This window comes from Marmota marmota, unplaced genomic scaffold (assembly GCF_001458135.2).
Source record: "Marmota marmota marmota unplaced genomic scaffold, marMar, whole genome shotgun sequence".
NCBI lineage: Eukaryota > Metazoa > Chordata > Mammalia > Rodentia > Sciuridae > Marmota > Marmota marmota.
In genome coordinates this window covers 2019113-2042563 of record NW_026000221.1, presented here as the reverse complement: position 1 = coordinate 2042563, position 23451 = coordinate 2019113, and the positions used below count along the sequence as shown (strand labels likewise).

General features: G+C 36.0%; 1 protein-coding gene across 5 annotated transcripts in view; it reads right to left on the bottom strand.

Annotated features, from left to right (window-relative positions):
* Positions 1–475: 475 nt before the first annotated feature.
* Ddx46 (DEAD-box helicase 46) overlaps positions 476–23451 on the bottom strand; it is a 63153-nt gene continuing 40177 nt past the window's right edge. For 3 of the 5 annotated variants that reach the window (XM_048792280.1, XM_048792278.1, XM_015488568.2), the window contains 8 exons: positions 22416–22609; positions 21158–21295; positions 20741–20890; positions 16905–17081; positions 15245–15463; positions 14459–14603; positions 4074–4147; positions 476–2266 (listed from right to left, as the gene is read on the bottom strand). In XM_048792280.1, the coding sequence (XP_048648237.1) occupies positions 2219–2266; positions 4074–4147; positions 14459–14603; positions 15245–15463; positions 16905–17081; positions 20741–20890; positions 21158–21295; positions 22416–22609 (1145 nt within the window). In that variant the 3' untranslated portion in view covers positions 476–2218. The remainder of the gene's footprint in view (positions 2267–4073; positions 4148–14458; positions 14604–15244; positions 15464–16904; positions 17082–20740; positions 20891–21157; positions 21296–22415; positions 22610–23451) is intronic. The other 2 variants (XM_048792279.1, XM_015488569.2) reach the window with 1 other exon arrangement.

Below are 23451 nucleotides of genomic sequence, written 5' to 3'. Positions count from 1 at the left end.
TTCAGGAAGAATTTTTTTTTTAAATATTTTTATTTTATTTTTTTAGTTTTCGGCGGACACAACATCTTTGTTTGTATGTGGTACTGAGGATCGAACCCGGGCCGCACACATGCCAGGCGAGCGCGCTACCGCTTGAGCCACATCCCCAGCCCACAAAGAATTTTTAACAAGAGCTTCTTTTTTGTCTAGTTGTTGATGGAACTTTATTCCATTTATTTGTTTACATGTGGTGCTGAGAAATGAACCCAGTGCCTCACACATGCTAGGCAAGCGCTCTACCACTGAGCCACAACTCCAGCCCAGGAAGAAATTTTTAGAATTAGAACTGTTAAGTATTTTGAATAGTAAACTGTTAGAAATTTTTTATAAAGATACACTGAGTATAATAGTTCTCTTGCTTGTCTACAAATATAAATAAAGTTAGAGAAACAGTAGAAGAGAAAGCACTGGAAGAAAAGATAATATTGGAAAAATGTAGATTGAATTGACTTTATTTTTATAAGGATTTAAGAAAACATGAGCAAATATTGAGGTTGCATTAAAAAACAAATAAAGTCTGTACATCATTCAAATTTTAAAAATCAGTCAGCTTGACACTAAAAAAATGTACTAACAGAAGTGTTTCATTTTAGAGCAAGATACTATCAGTGGCACATTACAACTAGACATACAAACATAAAGGAAATGCTAAAATAATGTAAATCTCTGAATCTAAAAGTGATCCAGTAGGTTGGAGGGAGCACCAATTGTCACCAATGTGGGACTGTGACACATTTTATCAGACAAAATAAACTACCACTGGTGATGAAGATAAGTAAATAAATAAACTATCAAGGGGGGGAAAAAAGGAGCCCATGATGCCTGGAATTTTAGAGTAAATGGTTTATTTGGTTCTGTTGTTACATGGGTTTTGTCTGTTTTCTTCTTCAATAGAATAAGTAGATGTGTGAGGGTCCCCAGAATATTTCCCAATTATATCTTACTTCTTAGTACAGATAATTTTATATTGAAGGAGTAATGATTGCAACTCCCTGTCATTTAAGCCACTGAAGGTAATATTAAAATGTTTTAACTATAGTAGGCTTTGATTTTTTTTCAAAACTGTAAATCAAGAATAAAGAACTTTTCTGTCTCATAATTTAAGAAATGTACCTATATACTTCCTGAAAAAATTGTTTTCAAGAAGCTACAATATGAAATTCTAATATACCAGGAATCTTGAAAAGAATAGTAGATGACCCAATTATAGTCATTTAAATTAAAATATTTAGGAATTCAATCTTGAGGGCTCAAAATTATAATTTTTGATTCCTTATGCACTAAATTTCACCAAGAAATGCAAAATTCTATCTAAAAGTTGGTACTGGTATATTTTAACATTTCTAAAGAAAAAAAAAAAAAAATTCAACACCTACTCAATTATCCTGAAGGAAAATCAGATTAAAAGTAGTAGGGCATTTGTACATATCATATGTACAGATGTCTAAACAAACAATTTCAGTGGGTAAATGAATCATATTGAATATTTATAGACTACAATCACTTTCTTTTGAAGATGAAAAAGATTTAGTACCTAGGCATAGAGCCAGAGGTTTCCTAAAAGGAGTAAATACTAAAACTCTTTGCACTGAAAAGAAATGCAAAAAATTCTTGTACTACAAATCTTTAATTTACAAAAACTACAAGTAGTCCAACTGTTGCCAATTTATAATGATAAAAAACTCTGAACCAATTGTGTAAAATCTCTATTTTAACATTTTTAAATCCAGTTCATTTGTTCCAGTGAGTCAAGTAAGATTTAAACTCAAGGGGGCAGGGGCTGACAAAGGATTTTACCTTTTCTCAGGAGATAATCACAATTTCATTGAAAGAGGGTGAGTGGCCCCTTAGTGACTTGTATGCTTTAATACCTTCAACAAAAAGTCCCAATATTTCCATTTTTTCAAACCTCTGGAATATTATCCAGATATTTAAAATATTGATATCTAAGTTTTACATTTAAAGACACCATACTCTGAAAACAGACCTGCTTAAATGTAGTTTGAATAATTGTGGGGTACTTACTGACAGAAGATTTCTTTAGCAAATACTGGTTTCTTATATTTAAAAAATCAGCAAGACAGAATTTTAAAAATCTTAATTTACAATACATTGTAAACTTCAGACAATTGCCACATATATCACAGACCAGCACAGGTAAAAAGCGTTTTCTAAATGTTTATAAGACTTTGTATCTTCCTTTATTTGTTGGTTGGTATGAATTTTGCTGCAATAGAAAATAAAAGATATATGGTCAGAAAAAGAAAAAGATAATTTCCTTTATCAACTCATAAAACTCTATTAGATATTTAAAATAAAATGTTAATATTATTGCACTGAGGTAGAAGAAACTGTTCAATAAACTGATCATTTTTCTTCATTCATGCAAGTACTCCTTGACAACTATTTATATACATATATGATTATTATTTGCAGTACTGGGAATTGAACTGAAGGCTTAAACATGCTAGGCAAGCACTTCACCACCAAGATATATCCCTCTCCCTGCATTTTAAAATTTTACTTTAAGGAAGGGTCTCACTATGTTTTCCAGGCTGAAATCAAACTTGCAATCTTCCTGCCTCAGTCTCCCCAGTAGCTGGGATTACAGGGGTACATGTATACTACTGTGTCTGGCTGACAAGTATGTTTTAAATCAACTTATGGTGATGGCACCTGCAAATATATGGTTCTGTTTTTATCACTTGTTGGTGAAAATAGTCGAACGCCCTTGATCCCCTAAAAGAACATTCTGTAAGTAGAATTTTAGAAAAGCTCTCAAACCACTGTTTTTTTTTTTTTTTTTTGTTGTTGTTTTGTTTTTTGGGGTACCATAGGGCTCTTAACTTAAGATACATCCCTGGCCCTTTTTATTTATTTTGAGACAGGGTCTCACTAGGTTGCTAAATTGCTGAGGCTTGCTTGGAATTCACTGTGTTGGCCTCCTGAACTGCTGGGATTATAGGTGTGCACTACCACACCAGGCTCCTCAAGAGAAAGGCTAAGATTTCCTTTAAAAGTTCCCTTATCTGCTGAGTAAAGTGGCCCATGTCTATACTCTCAGCAGCTGAGAGTAGGAGGATCCAAGTTCAAAATCAACTTCAGCAACTTAGCGAGTCTCTTATCCCTAAATAAAAAGGGTTGGAAATGTGGCTTAGTGGTTGAGCACCCCTGGGTTCAATCCTTGGTACAAAAAAAAAAACAAAAAAACAAAAAAACTTATCCCAAAATATATGTTGTAGAAAAAATTTAAAAGCTTTAACTGGCACTGAAGATACAAGGATGTATCTGTTTCTTTTGGAAAGGTAGTTAGTAAAGGGCTGTCTTCCAAAATCAAATTGTTGCCCAAGTTGAAAAACACTGATAAAACCACATGTTGGCAAAGATGGAGAATAACTGGAATTTTCATTCATTGCAGGAAGAAAAGTAAACTGGTATAACTCCTGTGGAGTTATACTACTAAAAAACTAAAATCTGCATATCTTATAAACAGCAATTCTGCCCCACAGTATATATGCAAGAAAAAAGCATATTAATGTATACCAAAGAGACATGGAAGTAGGAGTATTTATAGAAGTGTTATTCATAAAAGCCCCAAACTGAAATAACCCCAAAGTCTACTACTATAATAACATGAATCGATATGCTCAAAATAATGTATTTTGTATAATAATACAAAAGGAGTACTTAGCATATGAATCCACTTAATCTTAAATTCAAACACATACAAAATAAATCTACAATTTAATTTAAAAGTTATAATATAACATTTGAGGGGGATAGAAGGGTCATGGGCAAGGCTTCTATATGCTGATAATGTTCTTTATTTCTTAATTTGGTAAGTAATTATATAAAAGTGCCTACTTTGTAAAAATTCATTGAACTATTATGATTTATGTACTTGATTGTATTTGTATTATAGTTTAATAACATATATACACTTTTGGTACTGGGTACTGAGCCCAGGGCCTCAAGAATTTATTATAAAAAATTTATTAAAATAAAACAAGTCCCTGAGAAGAGTTTTTACTCACCAGTCGGATTAGTTCTTCCTTTATGAGCCTGGTGATTTCTGCCTTTGCTTTCTGCACAGCCAGTTCATTAGCACCTAATGATTGAATAGAAAATATATAATTTATATTACTAGAACTACACTGGATATTTATACAAGTCATGGAGGTTCAGAGGGAAATATAGTAGGTGACTTTTAGGAACACTGTAATGCCTGCCAAGGTAACTGTTCAATGCTGGTAGAATATCACCCATGTTACATAATGACTGCTTATTATTCTGATTACTTTTAGACTCTCAGATGTGACCAAGGGAGTTCTCAATACATGCAGTATTAATAGTTCTGGTATACTGATTAAAAACAGCAAAGAAAAGCTGATTAGGAATATATCCAGAAGAGAATACAGCTAAGAGGAAATACAACTCCCATTTAATAAATATTTACAGGACCTTTTTGTGTCCTGTGAGTCTGCAAATGTGTGAGGAAAATATTCATCTGTATATTATTTTTTGGTACTAAGGATTAAATCCAGGGGCGTTTAATTACTAAGCCATATCCCCAGCCCTTTTTTAGATTTTATTTAGAGACAGGGTCTTGCAGAGTTGCTAAGTGACTCACTAAGTTGCTGAGACTGACTTTGAACTTGTTACCCTCCGGCCTCAACCTCTTAAACCGCTGGGATTACAGGTATGCCCAGATGAACAAAGTCTCAAAGAATAAAAGAGGACTATCCAGGTTGTGGGAATGATAAAAGTATTTTGCAAAAGGAACCACATGTGTTAAGGTACAGAATTAAGAAAAGCAGGCTTCATTATTGAAGAGTAAGAGAAGTGTAGAATCGTCGGAAAAAAGAGCATTAGAGAATACTGTAAGGTAGCTTACTGCATGAGAGGGCTGGAGACACTCATCCAGTTACTAATTCCAGAAATGTTTAGCACCCACCATGTATGATATATTATAAGAGATTCATTATACAAAGAACCCATTCATGCCCTTTACAATCTTGCAGACTACTAGAAAAACAAACTTGTAAAGCCATTACAACAGAATGATTAGGAAGCAATTTATCAGAACAACCCCCCCACACACACTCATTTTTTGTGGTGCTGGGGTTGGAACCAAGTGGTATTCTGCCACTGAGCTACATCACCAGCTCCCCCGCTCCCCTCTTTTTATAAAGTTGTAGTTGGACACATACCTTTATTTATTTATTTATTTTGAGTGAAATTTGAGAGGGGGGGGATTTTTTTTAATATTTATTTTTTAGTTTTCGGTGGACACAACATCTTTATTTTATTTTTATGTGGTGCTGAGGATCGAACCCAGCGCCCCGCACATGCCAGGCAAGTGCGCTACCACTTGAGCCACATCCCCAGCCCACCTTTATTTTATTTGTTTGTTTTTATGTGGTGCTGAGGATCAAACCCAGTGCCTCGAACGTGCTAGGTAAGTGCTCTACTGCTGAGCCACAACCCCAGCCCCAACCAGCCCTTTTTAAATTATATTTTGAGATAGGGTTTCACTAAGTTGCCCAGGCTGGCCTTGAACTTGTGATCCTCCTGCCTCAGCCTCCTAAGTAGCTGGGATTACAGGTGTGTGCCACTGCTCTTGGCTCCTGGAAAAACTTTAAATTTCACTTCTAAGAAGTTTTCCCAGACTTCTCCAAGTAAAGTGCTTTCTCTCAGTGTTCTCACAATACTATATTCACACCACCATGAAAGTACATTTCTGAGGGAGAATGGACAAGATGTTTTTTCTGAGTGGATGTGAATAGTGAACAAGTTTAGATACTAGAAATTGACTAGCAAGTAAGAAGCTATAAGGAAGGAAGATACTGAATCCAGGAGGAAGAGCAGGTGTTTTTAGCAAAGCGAGTAGATGAAATTTAATTTTGAAACTGCTGTAATTGAAGTTATGCGACACACGGCTGGAAATATAAATGAGGTCTAGAAAGCCATCAAAGGTAAGTGGGGTGGGATCTGAAGCCAGGGAACCATACTCAGGGAGTAGCTAAGTATAGGTAAAAGGCACAGTGAACATTCACAACAGGAAAAGAGCTGGACCAAAATAGAAGAGAGTCTGAAATGTCAAAGAATAAACAGACAAGTTGCATTGCAATGCAGAGAGCTACTTCTTTCTCTCTGAAGGAAAGAGTTCATAAGACATGAGATAAATCCCCGCCCCCCCCCCTTACTAGAAGGGACTAACTTTCTTGAAGGATATGGACAATGGGCCCCAGGAAGAGAACTTCCCTTACTGTTTCCCTACCTGCCTTCCTGCCTGGCCCTAAATTAACCCTACCAACAAACCTCCTCCCATGGCCTGGTCCTGCTCACCAAAAGCAACTAATTCCTCCCATGACCTGGCTCTGCTAAGGACCTATAAAACCCACTGCCATTTTCCCCCTGAAGATGTGTCCCTCTGGTGCTGAAAAAAAGCATTCATTGCTGGTCCATGAGGTCTCCCTCCATTTTTTCTTTTTGTATTTGCTTTCATTTCTGAGAAAGATGTGGCAACAGTTTAACAAAGAGCAAAGGGCCAATGGGATGGCTGTAAAGTTATAGCAATATATTTAAGTCCTTCCACCACCACTAAGCACAACATTTTTTTAAATTAATTTTTTTTTTTTTAGTTTTACATGGACACAATACCTTTATTTTTCTTTAGTTTTATATGGTGCTGAGGATAGAACCCAGTGTCTCACACGTGCTCTACAACTGAGCCACAACCCTAGCCCCTACACACATTTTTAAAGATATAAGAAAGGTGGAGTGTTAGAAAGGAAAAGTGGATAAAGGTGAGAGCAGGGTAAAAGCAAGACCTAAGTCAGACCGAAAATTACAACCAAGGGGCTGGAGTTGTGGCTCAGTGGTAGAGCGCTTGCCTAACATGTGTGAGGTACTGTGTTCAATTCTCAGCACTACATATAAATAACTGAACGAAATAAAGGTCCCTCAACACCTTAAAAAAAAAAATTACACCCAAAACAAAATTTGGAAGAAAAATAAGTTGCTTGGCATGAGTTGCTGGGAAGCTCATTGTTGGTATTCTTGTGTTATTTTAACAAGAAAAAAATCAGGGATTGGGGTGTGGCTCAGTGGTAGAGCGCTTGCCTAGTATGTATGGGGTACTGGGTTCGATCTTCAGCACCACATAAAAATAAATAAATAAAAATATTGTGTCCATCTACAACTAAAAATATTTTAAGAAGAAAGAGAGAGAGACAGAGAAGGAAAAAAAGAAGAAGGAAGGAAGGAAATCACATGCTCACCTAGATCCAACTGGAAGCATAACTTTCCTACTTTAGCTAGACCTTGACAATGAGGACATTTAAATTTTTGACTTATGTAACTTCTCTCGGTAATAGGTTGCACATGTTTATAGGCAGCAACGAGAAAGAGGCATTTCCTTTCATTGGTCCTAAAACAACTCTGGTTGCTTTTAAGGGATTCTCCACTAGTAAAAAGAGAGGGTCATACAACAGGCTATATAAATTATACAGGCTGACTTAGGCATGTAAGTCCTTCCTGTTCTCTTTCCCTCTGCCTGGTGGGAGGCCTGGAGCTGTTGAGCCACACAGAGCCTTCAAGGAGCCAGGCAGTGGGGTCCCTCCAATTACAGAACTAAAAACAGATGACACTAGGCTCCTTCCACACTAGCAACACCTGCTTTCATCCTGTTAGCTGAGTTTGCCTGGAGTTTCAAAAACTACATGATCCTTTAAAAAAATCTAATTATCTCTAAAAATTCTAAAAGCTTTAGAACAATTTAATTACCGATCCCCAGCTTTTATTCAGCATCATTATGTCTCTAGAATACTCTTTAAGATCTGTTTTCGATGAGGTTACTTTTTTATTGGGGAAAAAAACTGCCTAGATAATCATAAAAATTAGATGTTATTTACTGAGTGTGGCTGACAGTGAAGAGAAGTGACCAGGATCAAACTAGGTGGAAAGAAAAGCAAGCAGAACCTGTGGGCTGAATACAGTAGTAGGTATTTAACTTTATGGCCACTGATAGCACAGGAGATGTGTTTTCATAAAGTTATATGTAAGTTGAACCATGATAATATAAATAAAACTATATTACACAAGGATAACTATTTTTAATAAATCACACACACAAAAAGATCCTTTTTCAAAGCAAATAATCACTTTTCTGACTTACCTCTTTATTAAAGCAGACATTTAAAAATATGGGTTTTGCTTAATGATTACCATGATATTCAAGCAGAGAATAAAGGTCTGGTTCCATGTGTACCAGAAGTTGCACTATCAGATTCCTCTGCATATCCTTGTCTCTCCATCCTATATGGCCTAATGAACACAGTAGCCCAAACCTGTCCAGTTCCAAGCACGGAGAGATGTAAGTTTTATTTTCTCTGCTTGAACATCTAGATGCCAGTAACCCCCATTTTACTACTCACTGAGGAAGAATGTCACATGATTTGGAAAAATAATGAGCCCCTGGCAGACAGAAATTCTTTAAGAATACATGAAATGATGCCATTTTAAAATTTGACTTGGGCTGGGGTTGTGGCTCAGTGGTAGAGTGCTCGCCTCGCATGTGCGAGACCCTGGGTTAGAGCCTCAGCACCACATAAAAATAAATAAGTGAAATAAAGGTGTTGTGTCCAACTACAACTAAAAAATAAATATTTTAAAAAAAAATCTGACTTCATGGTGGAGCACATCTGTAATACCAGCTACTTCGGAGGCTGAGGCATGAGGATCTCAGAATTGAGGCCAGCCTAGGCAATTTAGTGAGACCCTGACTTAAAATAAAACCTTAAAATAGGGCTGGGAGGGCTGGAGTTGTAGCTCAGCATGCAAACAAAAAAAGTATGATCAATTCACAGGAGGGAAAAAAGAAAAAGAAATTAATAATAAAAACTTTAAACTTTTATCAGCTCAAAAAGCTAAAAGAAACCTTCGACAAAGAACACAGCTGGGGCTGGGGCTCATCCGTAGAGTGCTTGCCTAGCATGTGTGAGGCACTAGGTTCGATTCTCAGCACCACAAAAAAATAAATAAAAATAAAGGTCCATCGACAACTAAAGAACAAAAATAAAACACCATTAAAAAAAATAAAATAAAGAAAACTAGGAAAATACTATCTATCAAAACAGCAAATATCATAATGAAGAGCTAGGAAATAATAGGGCTGGCATGGCAATTAGACAAAAGAAGGAAATTCAAGGGATACAAATAGGAAAAGAAGAGCTCAAACTATCCCTATTTGCCAACAACACAATTCTATATAAGCCCCCCAAAACTCCACCAGCAAGCTATTAGAACTCATAAACGAATTCAGCAAAGTAGCAGGTTATAAAATTAACACCCATAACTCAACTGTACTCCTACATAAAAATGTTAAATCAGCTGAAAGAAAAATCAGGAAAACTATCCCATTCAAAATTGCCTAGAAAAAAATAAAATACTTGGGAATCAATCTAACAAAAGAGTTTGTAAAAGCCTTCTACAATGAGAACTACTGAAGAAGACCTTAGAAGATGGAAAGATATCCCATGTTCTTGGAAAGGCAGAATTAAGATTGTCAAAATGGCCACGTAAAAATATAAAAGAATTCCTATTAAAATTCCAGTGATGTTCTTCACAGAAATAGAAAAGGCAGTCATGAAATTCATTTGGAAAAATAAGAGGCCCAGAATAGCAAAAGCACTCCTTAGTGAGAAAAGTGAAGCAGGAGGCATCACAATACCAAACCTTAAATTATACTACAGAGCTACAGTAACAAAAACAGCATGGTATTGGCACCAAAACAGATATGAAGACCAATGGAACAGAATAGAAGACACAGAGACAAACCCATAGTATCTCACAACAGACAAAGGCACTACAAACATACATTGGAAAAAAGATAGCCTCTTTAACAAATGGTTCTGGGAAAAATGGAAATCTATATGTTGTAGAATGAAAGTTAACCCCTATCTCTCACCCTGCACAAAACTCAACTCAAAGTGGATCAAGGAACTAGGCATTAGACTAGAGACCCTGTGCCCAGCAGAAGAAAATGTTGGCTTAGGAATCAATTTCCTCAACAAGACTCTTAAAGCACAAGAAGTAAAATCAAGAGTCAATACATGGGATGTTATCAAATTTACAAAGCTTCTTCACAGCAAAGGAAACAATAAAGAACACAAAGAGAGAACTTCAGAATAGGAAAAAACCTTGCCATCTGTAACTCAGATAGAGCATTAATCTCCAGGATATGCAAAGAACTCAAAAAAACCTAACATCAAACAAACAAACAAACAAAACAACAACAACAACAACAACAAAAAAGTAACCCAATAAATGGGCAAAGGAGCTGAACAGGCACTTCACAGAAGAAGAAATACAAATATATGAAAAAAATGTTCAACTTTTCTAGCAATTAGAGAAATGCAAATTAAAACTATAACAAGTAACAATAAATGTTGGTGAGGATGTGGGGAAAAACGTTCACTCATACATTGCGGGTGGGACTGCAAATTGGTACAACTACTCTGGAAAGCAGTATGGAGATTCCTCAGAAAACCTGGAATGGAACCACCACATGAGTAGTTACCCACTCCTCAGTATACACCCAAAGGACTTAAAATCAGCGCACTATAGTGACACAGCCACTTCAATGTTTACAGCCACTCAATTCACAATAGTCCTAGGTACCCTACAACAGATGAATGGATAAAGAAAATGTGGTATGGTATATTTACACAATGGAATGTTACTCAGCCATAAAGAATGAAATTATGGCATTTGCCGGCAAATAGACAGAACTGAAAAATATCAGGCTAATTTTAAAAGAAAGAAAGAATAGGGTTGGGAGTATAGCTCAGTGATAATAATGTACACTTAACATGCACAAGGCTCTGGATTCAATTCCCAGGACCCAAGAGAGAGAAAGAGAAGAAATGGAACCCCCCACACAAAAAAAATTCTGGGGTTGAAAAGTACAACAAATGGACTAAAAACTGCTCATCAGCAGATTTAAGCCAATAGAAGAATCACAAAATTTGAGGATAGGTCAAGATTGAGTCTAGAAGACAGAATTAAAAGGAATGAAAAAAAAATGACCAGAACCTAAGAGACCATGGGACACCACCAAATGTACCAACACAGGCATAACTAATTTCAGAGAAGTGGAAAAGAAGCAGAAAGAACATATAAAGAAATGACAAAATTTTGATGAAATCTATACATCTAAACATTTTTTTTTTTAAACCTAGAAGTGCTTCACCACTCTGCTACATTGCCAACTCTATATTTTGAGACAGAGTTTCCTTAAATTGGCTGGCCTTGAACTTGTAATCCTCTGCCTCAGCCTCCTGAATCAACGGGATTACAGGTATGAGCCATCATAACCAGCTTTTATCCCCCCACCCTCAATACTGAGGATTAAATCCAGGGCCTCATACATGCTAGGTAAGTTTTCTACCACTGAGCTACTTCCCCAGCCCTCTCAAAAATCTTTAAAACAAACAAAAAAAAAAACATAGAGCCAGGTGTGGTGGTACATGGCTTTGATCCCAGCTACTCAGGAGACTAAAGCTGGACTGCAAGTTCCACGCCAGCTTGGGCAACTTAGTGGGATCCTGCCTCAAAATTTAAAATTTAAAAAGGGTGGGGAAGAAACTAGGGGTTAAGTTACCCTGGGTTCAATACTTCCCTCCCCACCCCAAATCCAAGTAGAACATGCTCAAAAAAATCAAAGTGTCAAAACATAATGAGAAGCCCAGAACAGCAGCACGTGCCTGTGAACCCAGCTACTTGGGAAGCTAAGGCAGAAGAATGGCAAATTCAAGACCAGCCTGAGCAATTTAGCAAGATCCTGTCACAAAATAAAAGGGCTGGGAAGGTAGCTCAGTGATAGAGAACCTCTGGGTTCAATTTCCAGTACCACAAAAACAAATCAAAACAAAACACACACAAGAGGGGCTGGAGATGTGGCTCAAGCAGTAGCGCGCTCGCCTGGCATGCGTGCGGCCCAGGTTTGATCCTCAGCACCACATACAAACAAAGATGTTGTGTCCACCAAAAACTAAAAATAAATAAATAAATATTTAAAGATTTTAAACACACACACACACACACAAGAAAGAATCCTGGAAAAGCAACTCATCACTACAAGGGATCCTCAATAAGATAGACAACTGTCAAAAATCACGAAAGTCAGAAGACTGAGAATGATGTACAAAGTACTAAAAGAAAAAACTCTATATCCAGAATACTATACTTCCAAAATGAAGGTGTAGCTAAACATAATGTTACAAACCTGCATTCCCAGCTATCCAGGAGAATAAAGCAAGAGGACTGGGGAGTTCAAGGCCAGCCTGGGCAACAGAGCATACCCCCTCTCAAAAACAAACCAACCAATTATCAAAACTGAACAGAAAAAACTATTTTTACAGGTGAAATTGAGACATTCTCAGTTAAACTAAACAGGAGAGTTCATTACTGGTAGACCTGTCCTAGAAGAAACCTCTAGACTGAAGTGAAAAGACATTAGACAGTAATTTGAATCTACATGAAGAAATAAAGAATACTGGTAAAGGTAATTTCTACACAGGTAAATATAAGTTAGTATTCTTTTTAGTTTGTAGCTTCTCATAATTTTCTGTATGATTTAAAAGACAACTATATAAAATAATAATTATAAATCTTATAAATCTTATTTTGAAGGGACTATAATGGATATATAAAGATGTACTTCGTGACAATAGCAACAAAAAAGCAACGGGACAGAACTATAGGAGCAAAGTTTTTGTTGCTATGAAAACTAAAATCAGAGATACTGGGTGTGCTTATCATACACAAGGCCCCGAGTTCAATTCCCAGCATCCAAAACAAAAAGCAACAAAAACTAAATTGGTATTAATCCAATTACACTGTGATATATATTAAGATGTTAACTGTAAACCAGGGTTATCACTACAAAAATAACTAAATAACAACAAATATTCACGTATATTGAGAGAGAGAAACAATATGGACACAAATATTCAGAATGCTATGGAAGAATAATTGCTTGAGCCCAGGAGTTTGAGGCCAGCCTGAGGATGTACTTCAGCGGTAGACACCTAATGCATAAGCCCTGGGTTTGAGCCATAGCATCATACAAAGCACACAAGAAAATGGTTATCTAGCACAAAAGAAGGTAGTAACTAAGATCTTTTGTAATTTAGGCACTTATAGCAATAAATTTCTGAGTATTGCTTTCATTGCATCTTGTTAAGTTTTATGAATGCACTAAATAACCAATGAATTGTTTCTTTCATTTAATTAATTAATTCATTCATTCATTGTGACACGGGGACTGTACCAAGGGGCTCACACATGCTAGGCAAGTGCTCCACCAGAGATATATCCCTAGCTCTTTTTATTTTTTATTTTGATAAAGTTGCCCAGACTGCCTTAGCCTACAGAGTAGCTGGGATTGTACCCATGTGCCACCATATCTGGCTAGATTGCACATTTTAAAACAGTCAAAATGATAAGTTCTATGTAATTTGAATTTTACCTTAATTTTAAAAGTTGCAATAGTGATTAAAACCTAAAGTAGACATTATTTCAGCTTTAAGCCTTAAATAGCATAAGGCTATTGATAAATTTTAAAACCAGTTCTAAATGGGGGACATTTAGAACAAATTGGCAATCTGGGCTCTGTACTGAAAACAATGCTGTGATGCAATGGACATGAAGCCAGCACAAGTGGTCCACTTATCTAACAATCCAGTTCTTTCTGCTTCTCTTGCACATGAAAAAGAAAAAAAAAAAAAATCCCCCACAAAAAAATTTTTAAAGTCTGTTACAAAGATGTTCAGATTAAATAAAATAGATCAGGATGCAACTGAATAGCTCCCCCCCACTGGGGGGGGATCAAGATGGAAACTGCCAATGGAATGAATTCATTCAGGAATGCTATGCTAAGGTTGTAAACCAACCTTAATTGCTCTTAGATAAAGTATTATTTATATCCTTTAGGGTGTGGTATTAATTGTCTATTTGTCATTTTATTAAAGGTATGAATGAACTCAATTGTGTATAACTTCAGAGGCAATACTGGCTTAAACATTAAGTGGACTAACAGAGTTGATTTATTTTCTAACCTAAACTTTGGCTGGAATATTATACCTCTATGAAGAATAAATGGGTCAGTCCTTAAAATGCATACTTCTTTTTTGCATGATTTTCAAATGTGAGCCACACACAGATCATTCTTTGTATATTTATAAACTTGTAAAAAAAAAAAAAAAAACCTCAAATAATATACGAAACTATTTTTTTCTTTCAGGTATTCCTTCTTTTCAGTCCTTCCTAGAACTGACCTCACATTCTCTGTGTGTATTACATCTATGTCAACCTTGATCCAACTCAAGCCTGAAACAGAACCAATAGTACATACTTTCGATGGCCAAGTAAATTTTCCGCTCTCCTTCCTTGGGTTCTTTGCCAGGAGGGAAGTATGTTCCTCTTATTGTAATTGCAGCTTCAGAATATTCACTAATTCTCTGTAGAGCTTCCTTTGAGGTAACTTTCCACCTAGCCGTCTAAAAGAAGGGTGGAAGGAAAAAAATCACTTCATAACAAGGATTTTATAAATCAGGATGCTGACACATATTACATTGGCTAATATATTATCATCAATATTAGGATTATAATACATGTACATATTATAAGTTCCTTTGGATCCTAACGTATCTAGAACAGATTTGTAAAAAATGAATTTCAATTGCTATCTTCCCCTTCTAGGTAAAAAATAAAGTAGCTATTAAAATGTTCACATGTTTAATTTATTTTGCAATATTGAGGATTGAACCCAGGGACCCTTGACAATGAACTACATTCCCAGCCCTTTTTATTTAATTTTTTTAACTTTAAGACTGAGTTGCTAAGGCTGCCTTTGAATAACTGTCCTCTTCACTCAGCCTCCCAAACCACTGGAGTTATAGCTATGAGTCACCAGGCCCAGTTGTTCATGCATTCTTAAGGAAGGATTTCTGTTCTTAAAGAAGCAAAGAGTTTCTACTTCACGATATAAAAAAATGTTTAGGGCTGGGGTTGTGGTTCAGTGGTGGAACCTAGCATGCTGAGGCACTGAGTTTGATTCTGAACACCGCATATAAATAAATAAAAGGCCCATCAATAACTTAAAAGAAAATTTAAAAAAATATTTAGACCTATTACTTGCCTGTGGGAAGTCATTGATCTCCAATTCTTCCTCATATCTCTTAAAAGACTCATTCTGTCCACCATCCTGTCTCTCCTCTTCTTGTTTTTCTAAAGGCACATAATTGAGCTTGGCATTGATCTTTTCAGCAAGTTGCTCTGCAATGGTTTTTGCAGACACAGTGGGAGCCAGAATGGTGCCACCTCTGAGGATTGCATTGGTGGCTTGTTGCATCACATCCTGTAGTTAAAGAAGATCTACAGTCAAATCTCAAATGAGGACAGACAAAACCAGAGAACTCACCACAAATTATTCTCTGAAAAGTCATTAATTCTGTTTAAATAAAGAAAAATATCATCTTTTGAGGGCTGGGATTATAGCTAAGTGGTCGAATGCTTGCCTACCATGTGTAAGGCCCTGGGTTTGATCCCAGCACTATCCCCCCCAACCAAAAAAAAAAAAAAACACTTTCTAATTACTGTCCCATTCATATGCTTAATTTAGCACTATATATAACTAATAGTTTAATGTATTTCCCTTATCATTGATGAGAAAACGAAGAAATAGTCAATTCTCTATTACCATCTCAGACATTCTGTGGATCATTAACTCTTGAGAGCAGATACAATGCAGTATTTCTAAAAACATCACTGAGTTTCTCCGTTCCCACTGACCCAAAAAACATTCAATAAATTACAATAAATGACTTACACAATATCTTCAAAATACTGTTGAAATTAATAAGCCATTCTTTGGGAATGCTATGAAAAATTACTCTAATTAAAACTTAAATGTTTCCAAGAAAAAGATGCCACATTAACTATTTTAAGAACACATTTCTCCACAATTTAAATACATGTTAGTTTGAGTCATAACCCAATGCTTACTTATTCAGGGAATATTTGTCAGCCCAAAAAAGATTCAGTCAATAACAGATTAAGAAAGACAAACTGGGCTGGGGATGTGGCTCAAGTGGTAGCGCGCTCGCCTGGCATGTGTGCGGCCCGGGTTCGATCCTCAGCACCACATACAAAACAAAGATGTTGTGTCCACCGAAAACTAAAAAATAAATATTAAAAATTCTCTCTCTCCCTCTTAAAAAAAAAAAAAGAAAGACAGAACTGCCTTGGATTTGGGGAAGACCAATCAAAATCTAGTACAGGCTGAATATCCCTTATATGAAATGCTTGGGACAAGAAGTATTTTAGATTTCAGAGTTTTATCTGGATTTCAGCATATCCACAGACTTTAAGGTAGACATAGTTAATAGGAAAATTTGATATCCCAAATGCTACAAAATCCAAACCTTTTTGGACATTAGGTTGGTGATCAAAAAGTTTCAGATCTTAGAGCATTTTGTTCTTAAAGTGCTAGTGATTTAACTCAGGGCTTTGAGCAATGCTAAGTAAGTGTTTACCATTGAACATTCTCAATCCTGAATTTTGGATTTTTTAGAACATGCTCATCTGCTCTACAAAAACGATCTATGGCCAACAGGTACTCCAGAAGAGGCATGAAGTCGCTCAGTTAATCAGACTAGCAACATCATCCAAATGCAATTATCAAAGAACCCTGTAGTCTCACAAACTCAATTTCTAAGAAAACTTGTTCACTTATGCTCAGCATAATTCCTGAAAAGCATCTAAATCAAAAGTACTGAGACTTGGAACAAATTACTTAATACCTGAGACTCGATGCCCAAATTCTTCTGAGCATTGATTCTAAGAGCCAATCTCTTAGCAATTTCTAATTTCTCAGCATTTCCTGCAGTCGGAGCAGGAACACTAGATGTTCCAGGAGCAGCCATATCCTTTACTCTCTTCTTTGAATTAAACATGCTTTCAATTTGTTCATCAATCTAGACCAAGGAAATACAGGAAGGATTAGTAAAAACTAGATTAGAAATGCCAATTTAATTTCTACAAAATGAGCGAGAAAGTGTTCCACCAAAAAGATAAAATCAGACATTTGTGTGTGTGTGTGTGTGTGTGTGTGTATATATATATATATATGGGGGGGGTGAGGGTGTTGCTGGGGGATTGAACCCATGGCCTTGTGCAGCTATTTATTAAAGGGATACATTTCATTTCAATAATCTGTTGTCTATCGTGAAAGAGAGACATACAGTAAGTAAGCAAGCAAGCAAGAAGAGATACAAGGGCTGGGGATATAGCTCAGTTGGTAAAGTGCTTGCCTCACATGCACAAGGTCCAGGGTTCAATCCCTAGCACCACCCTCTCCCCCACCCCCAAAAAGAGAGAGAGAGAGAGAATGCTGCATGAACCATTTAATCAGACTTCTAAGCAGTCCAGAAAACATTTAGTCTAGTTAATGAGGAAACATGTGCTGCCAATACAAAATAGTCCTTATGATGCAGCTGAGTTATTCCAGGGTTTAGACCTTAAGGACAAATTATAATGCAAAGAGGCTAGAAGAAGTGCTATAACTCATATCCAGAAGACAAGTAAAAATATAGTCAATAATTCTCAGAGCAAGGTGTCCAGTCCTAACACCTAAAATGCAATTGGATTTGCTTTAAAAACTGGATAACACAATCAGAAAAAAGGGCTTACTGCTTTATTCTTCTGAATCAATGAAGAAAAGAAATAAAGACTGTTTTCCCCATAAAGGTTAAGAGCAGTGCTGAAGGCCTCAGCGCTCCAGAACTCACATGAGCCCTCATGTAGTGCACTTTCTTTTCTCTTTGAGACAGGGTCGTTGTCCAGCCTGGGCTACAACTCATGGGCTCAAGTGATCCACATGCCTAGGAGTCCTGAATTGCTGGGACTACAGGCACCAGCCATAATGCTTGGCTACTGCACTTCTTTTAAAAGCCTGCCTTTTGCCCAACAATGACTGATGGCACTGATTAGAAACACAAATTCCCTCATAAATCCACGTTAGATTAATAAGGCTTTATCTTCTCAATCTCAAATGCAGAGAAAAGTTTCTCTGAGGTTAAAGATATATAAGGTTAATTTAGAAAGCCCTTTTACTGAAATAGTCAACAGCTTTTCATTATCTATGCAAAAATTTTAATTATCAACCAGTTTTAAACCTAACATTTGGCTTAGAAGCTGTTTTAAATTAAACAGCATGTATGATATAAAAATCTAAACAAATATGTTAAATCAGGAATGGAGAATGTGGATGGTCCTTTATCAATAGGAATGATTTTATTTTGGGCTTTACTCACTTTTTTTCTCTTAAGTTCTATATTACTATAATGACCAAAGAAACAATCAAATATTTAATCACAAGATGTTTAAAACTGTTAAAAGTAATATAAAAAAGTAATAAGAGATGGTCTGAAAATACAGCTACAAATTATTTAAGAAGTAAAGCCTCCCCTTGAGTGTGAGATGAACTCAGTGACTTCTAATAGAAGAAAATGGAAGTGACAGTGTGTAGCTTCAAACACTAGTCATAAAAGGCACTAAAGCTTCCTCTTCTCTTTCTTGGATCATTCTCTATGGAGGAAGCCAGCTGCCTGAGGACACGCAGACAGAGAAGAGAACAAAGGCACCCTGTAAATATCAAAGTGAGTGAGCCATCATAGAAGCCTCAGTCAAACCATCAGGGGACTGGGCCAACCACCTGGCTGCAACCCATGAAAGTCCAAGCCAGAAGTAGTTGGCTAGACACCCATTCCTGCCTGTCAGGAACTATGAGATAATAACTGCTTATTATTTTAACCCGCTAAGTTTTGTATTGGTTTCTTACACAATAATAGGTAATTAAAAATGGATTTTTTTGAATTTTGAGATAGTAGGTAAACTAAAAAGAAATGACCTTGGGATAATGGGAGAGCTGGGCTCTGGTCCTGGTTAGGCTTACTTCCCTGGGTAGATCTGGATAAAATACCTTCTTTTTTTGGTGCTGAGGTTTGAGCTCAGGGGCACCTGGCCACTGAGCCACAACCCCAGCTCTATTTTATATTTTATTTAGAGACAGGATTTCACTGAGTTGCTTAGTGCCTCCCTTTTGCTAGAGCTTCCTTAGAACCTTCGATTCTCCTGCCTCAGCCTTCCAAGCCACTGGGATTACCCAAATACTTTTACAGAGCCTCCATTTCCTCAATGCAAAGATGAAATTGAATTCCTAATTCCCATAAGCAAGATAAGGTTTAATCTAATTTAAAAACAAACAAACTGTGGTATGATCAATGTACTGGAAATGTTCTAGCTTAACCAAAGTTAAATGGTCTTCCTTAAGAATTTTTCAGGTTGGGTGTGGTGGCGCATGCCTGTAATCCCAGCAGCGAGGGAGGCAGAGGCAGAGGCAGAGGCAGAGGCAGGAGGATCGAGAGTTCAGAGCCAGCCTCAGCAATTTATCGAGGCTAAGCAACTCAGTGAGACCCTTAATAAAATACAAAATAGGGCTAGGGATGAGGCTCAGTGGTCAAGTGCCCCAAGTTCAATCCCTGGTACTCAAAAAGGAAAAAGGAAAAAAAAAAAAAAAAAAAGAATTTTTCATATCCTTGGAAGTGCATTATTTGTATATACTAGACAGATTTTCCAAAATTATAATGGTAACAATTCTTTTCTAATGCTGTAAAACCACACTCTGAAAACCTTAACCTGCTAAGAATATAGGCTTTAATAAGAATAATACTAGCTGTGTAAACCTGAAAAGGTTATTATTTTTTTCTAAGCCTCAGTCTACTCGATTATAAAATGGCAAATATTTTGAGTATGTACCTTATATGCCAACTGTGAGGAAGTAATGAAACATCCCTGGTAAAGCACTTGGCACAGCATGTGCTACTTAGTAGCACTCAATAAATTCTGAGTATTACTATTAATAAAGCTATTTGATAATTACTCAATTTAAAAAGAATAAAAAACATTGATAGCTGGGTGCAGTAGCATGGACCTGTAGTCCCAGCTATTGAGGAGGCAAGGAAGAAGGATCACATGAGCCCAAGGAAAAAGACCCGATATCAACACAGCAGCAGTAACAACAACAAAAAACAATAGTAATACAATATTTTTAAATGTACGGGAGTCAGGCATTCTTTCATACCAATACAATGAGTACAAACTGATACTCCCTTGCTGGAGGACCATCTGACAATGTTTAAGACTAAGTTAACAGCTTAGCAATTAGTATTAACTAATCCTCAAGAGGTAATTTAGTGGGTGTGCAAAAGTTAAATGTACAAGAATGAACAATGAAATATAGTTTATAATAGCTCTATTCCAAATAGTGAATACATGAAAATAATCCATACATTCAAAAACAGGTGTTTAATTCATTCAATTCTGAAATATCCATATAATGTTATGAATTCATCAAGAATAATATAAGTAAACTTCTAAAATGAAAATATTTCTACAAACTGTTGTTGAGAAGGGAAAAATAAGTAAATAAAAATACACAAAGAGAAAATAATATTGGGAGGGTACATGCCAAGGTTTCTAGGGACTGGTTCCCTCAACAAGCCTATGGTCAGCCCTTTAGCACAGAAGGGATAATTACTTCAATTGATGTTAGTGAAACTTAGAATATACTTACATCAACTGCAGCATCCTCATCATCTGAATCTTGCAGACCAAGAGCCGCTTTTTGTAATTTCTTCCTCTCGTTAGCCAAAGCTTGTTCGGTTTCATCAAATTTGAATCCCTTACCAGAGAACCCACTACTCTTTTTAATTATTTTTCCTTCCTTTCAAAGAAAAATTTTAAAAATTAGAGATTTTAAATATTTTCCAAAAATGGTACCTGCAAATTTAACAGAAATGCTTCACCTAGTCTGTAAGAAAAATGAAGAACTCTACAGAACTTTATAAAACATTAAATTCAAGCAAAGAAAGAGAACTGTTTTTACTTTTTCCTCTTTAAAGAAATAAATCAAAACAGTCCATCAAGATGTCCAAGTATCAAGTATTCACATTATGATTTGCATAAGAGAAACACAAGTTAAAAAACTCACAGCTTTCTGTTGATCTTTGAAATCACTCCAAAGTTTCTCTAGATCAGGAGGCACTGCAGTCCCTGACAATTCAAGAGCTTTAATTATGTCACCAGCATAGCGAGCTTGATCTTCTGTGATAAAAGTATAGGCATATCCCTAAAAAATGATGAAGTAAAATTATTAGATATTAATAAGACAAATCCTACTTAGATCAAAAGTAAATTAAATATGATCCACCTAATAAATCCTCTTGAGACTGACACCAACACTAAAGAACTTTAATGGCCACAAAAGAGTCCTATTAAATTCTTAAATAGTTCAAAGGAAAACATGTAATTTCAACATTTAAAAATAAAATAAGCAGCCTGGCATGTGGTTCAGTGGTAGAATACTTGCGTAAAATGTGCAAGGTCCCAGGTTCAACACTCCCCACCTCAAAAAAGATACATAAAACAAGAAAATATCTAATTTCTTTGTAATTAAAAAAAAAAAATGAAACTTGACACAAATACACAATTGCATTACCGTATTAATTTCATTAATTTTTCTCTTTTATGCTTAATATCATCTTCTTTTTACTACCTGCTATATCACTTTAACACATATTAACTTCCTAGGATATAGCATTCTGTATATTTCTTTAAGACTAATAAAAGAGGATAGGCACAGCAGCATACTCTGGTAAGCCCAGCAACTAGAAAGGCTGAGGCAGAAAGACAGCATGTTTGAAGCTAGCCTCAGCAACTTAGCAAGACGCTGTCTCCAAATACTATTAAAATAAAATTTAAAAGGCTGGATGGAGATGTAGCTCCATGGCAGAGCACGTGCCTGACATGCAGAAGGCATTGGATTTGATCCCTAGCCCAGTTTAAAAAAAAAGGGGAGGGGGGTTGTGAACATATATATCTATGTGTGATGTGTATGTGGGTAGGTCTATTTTATGATCTCATGTTAAAAAAAAAAAAAAAAAAGGCCATGAAACACCCCAGCCTATATACTTACATGTATATGTGTATATACAAATTGTTAGACAAGGGCGAAAAATCTAAAAGGAGACACAACTGTTAAACAATATCTAGATAGCACATCCTTTCAATAAGACTTAGGTGTGTGTGTGTGTGTGTGTAAATGATTAACATCATCCATTCCACATAACTCTGATAATCAAGGGTTTTTCAAATTGTCCCTATAACTCCTATTAGCTACTCCTTAAAACACTAAAGAAGCACCTATATTGTAACATAAAGGAAATCAAGTATTTAAAAATTCTTTTTACTTTATTGCCTGCTCTTCCAGTCCGTCCTGCTCTGTGCACATAATCCTCATAATGATTGGGGCAGCTGTAATTTACTACAAGAATCAAATGTTTCACATCTAGACCTCGGGCAGCAACAGAGGTGGCCACAAGAAGTTTGCAGGTCCCATTCTTAAAGTCATTTATAATACTGTCTCTGTCATATTGATCAATACCTGCAAGTAAAGAGAAAAACTATAAAACATGTTCAAATTAAATTTCCCATTCCCTTTGACAGAGAAAGAATCTAAATGTGGAGGAAAAACAAATCCACACCTACAACATCTACACTATAAAAATAAAAGACTACAGCAATTCAATGGTGAGTTGGGTGTGGTTGTGCCTGCCTATAATCCCTGCAATTTGGGAGGCTGTAGGGGTGCAGTGGGGTGGGAACTTCAGAACATAAGAGAATTCAGAATATTTACAATGTGTTATTCACAAAGTTTAGTGTGAAAACAAAAATTACTAGGCATATAAACAGAAAAACCTGAAACAAAATCAACAGAAAATAATCATTAGAGACTGACATCAAAATAACACAGATGTTATATTTAATAAAGATTTTTTCAAGCACCTATAATAACTATGGATCAAGGATTTTTTAATGCTTATAATAAATGTATTGAAAATCTAAAACAAAACAAACAAACAAACAAAAACACAAGAAAATGTAGAAGAGAAACCACTGGAAAGTTTAGGACTAACAAAATACATGCATGAGGCCCTTGGTTCAATACCCAATACCACACATGTACACAAAATACAACTGAATTAAAAAAAAAAAAAATTCACTGGGTAAGAGCTGGGGTTACAGCTTTGCAGTAAAGAACCTGCCTATCATGCATCATGCATGAGGTCCTGGGCTTGATTCCTAGCACCATAAAATAACAACAACAACAAATCCTCATCAGAGGGACTTAACTGAAGGTTAAAAATGATGAAGAAAAAGATAAAGAAAAAAAATGATACAAAAATTATACAATCTGAATTACAAAGAGAGGGAAGCTAAAAAAGA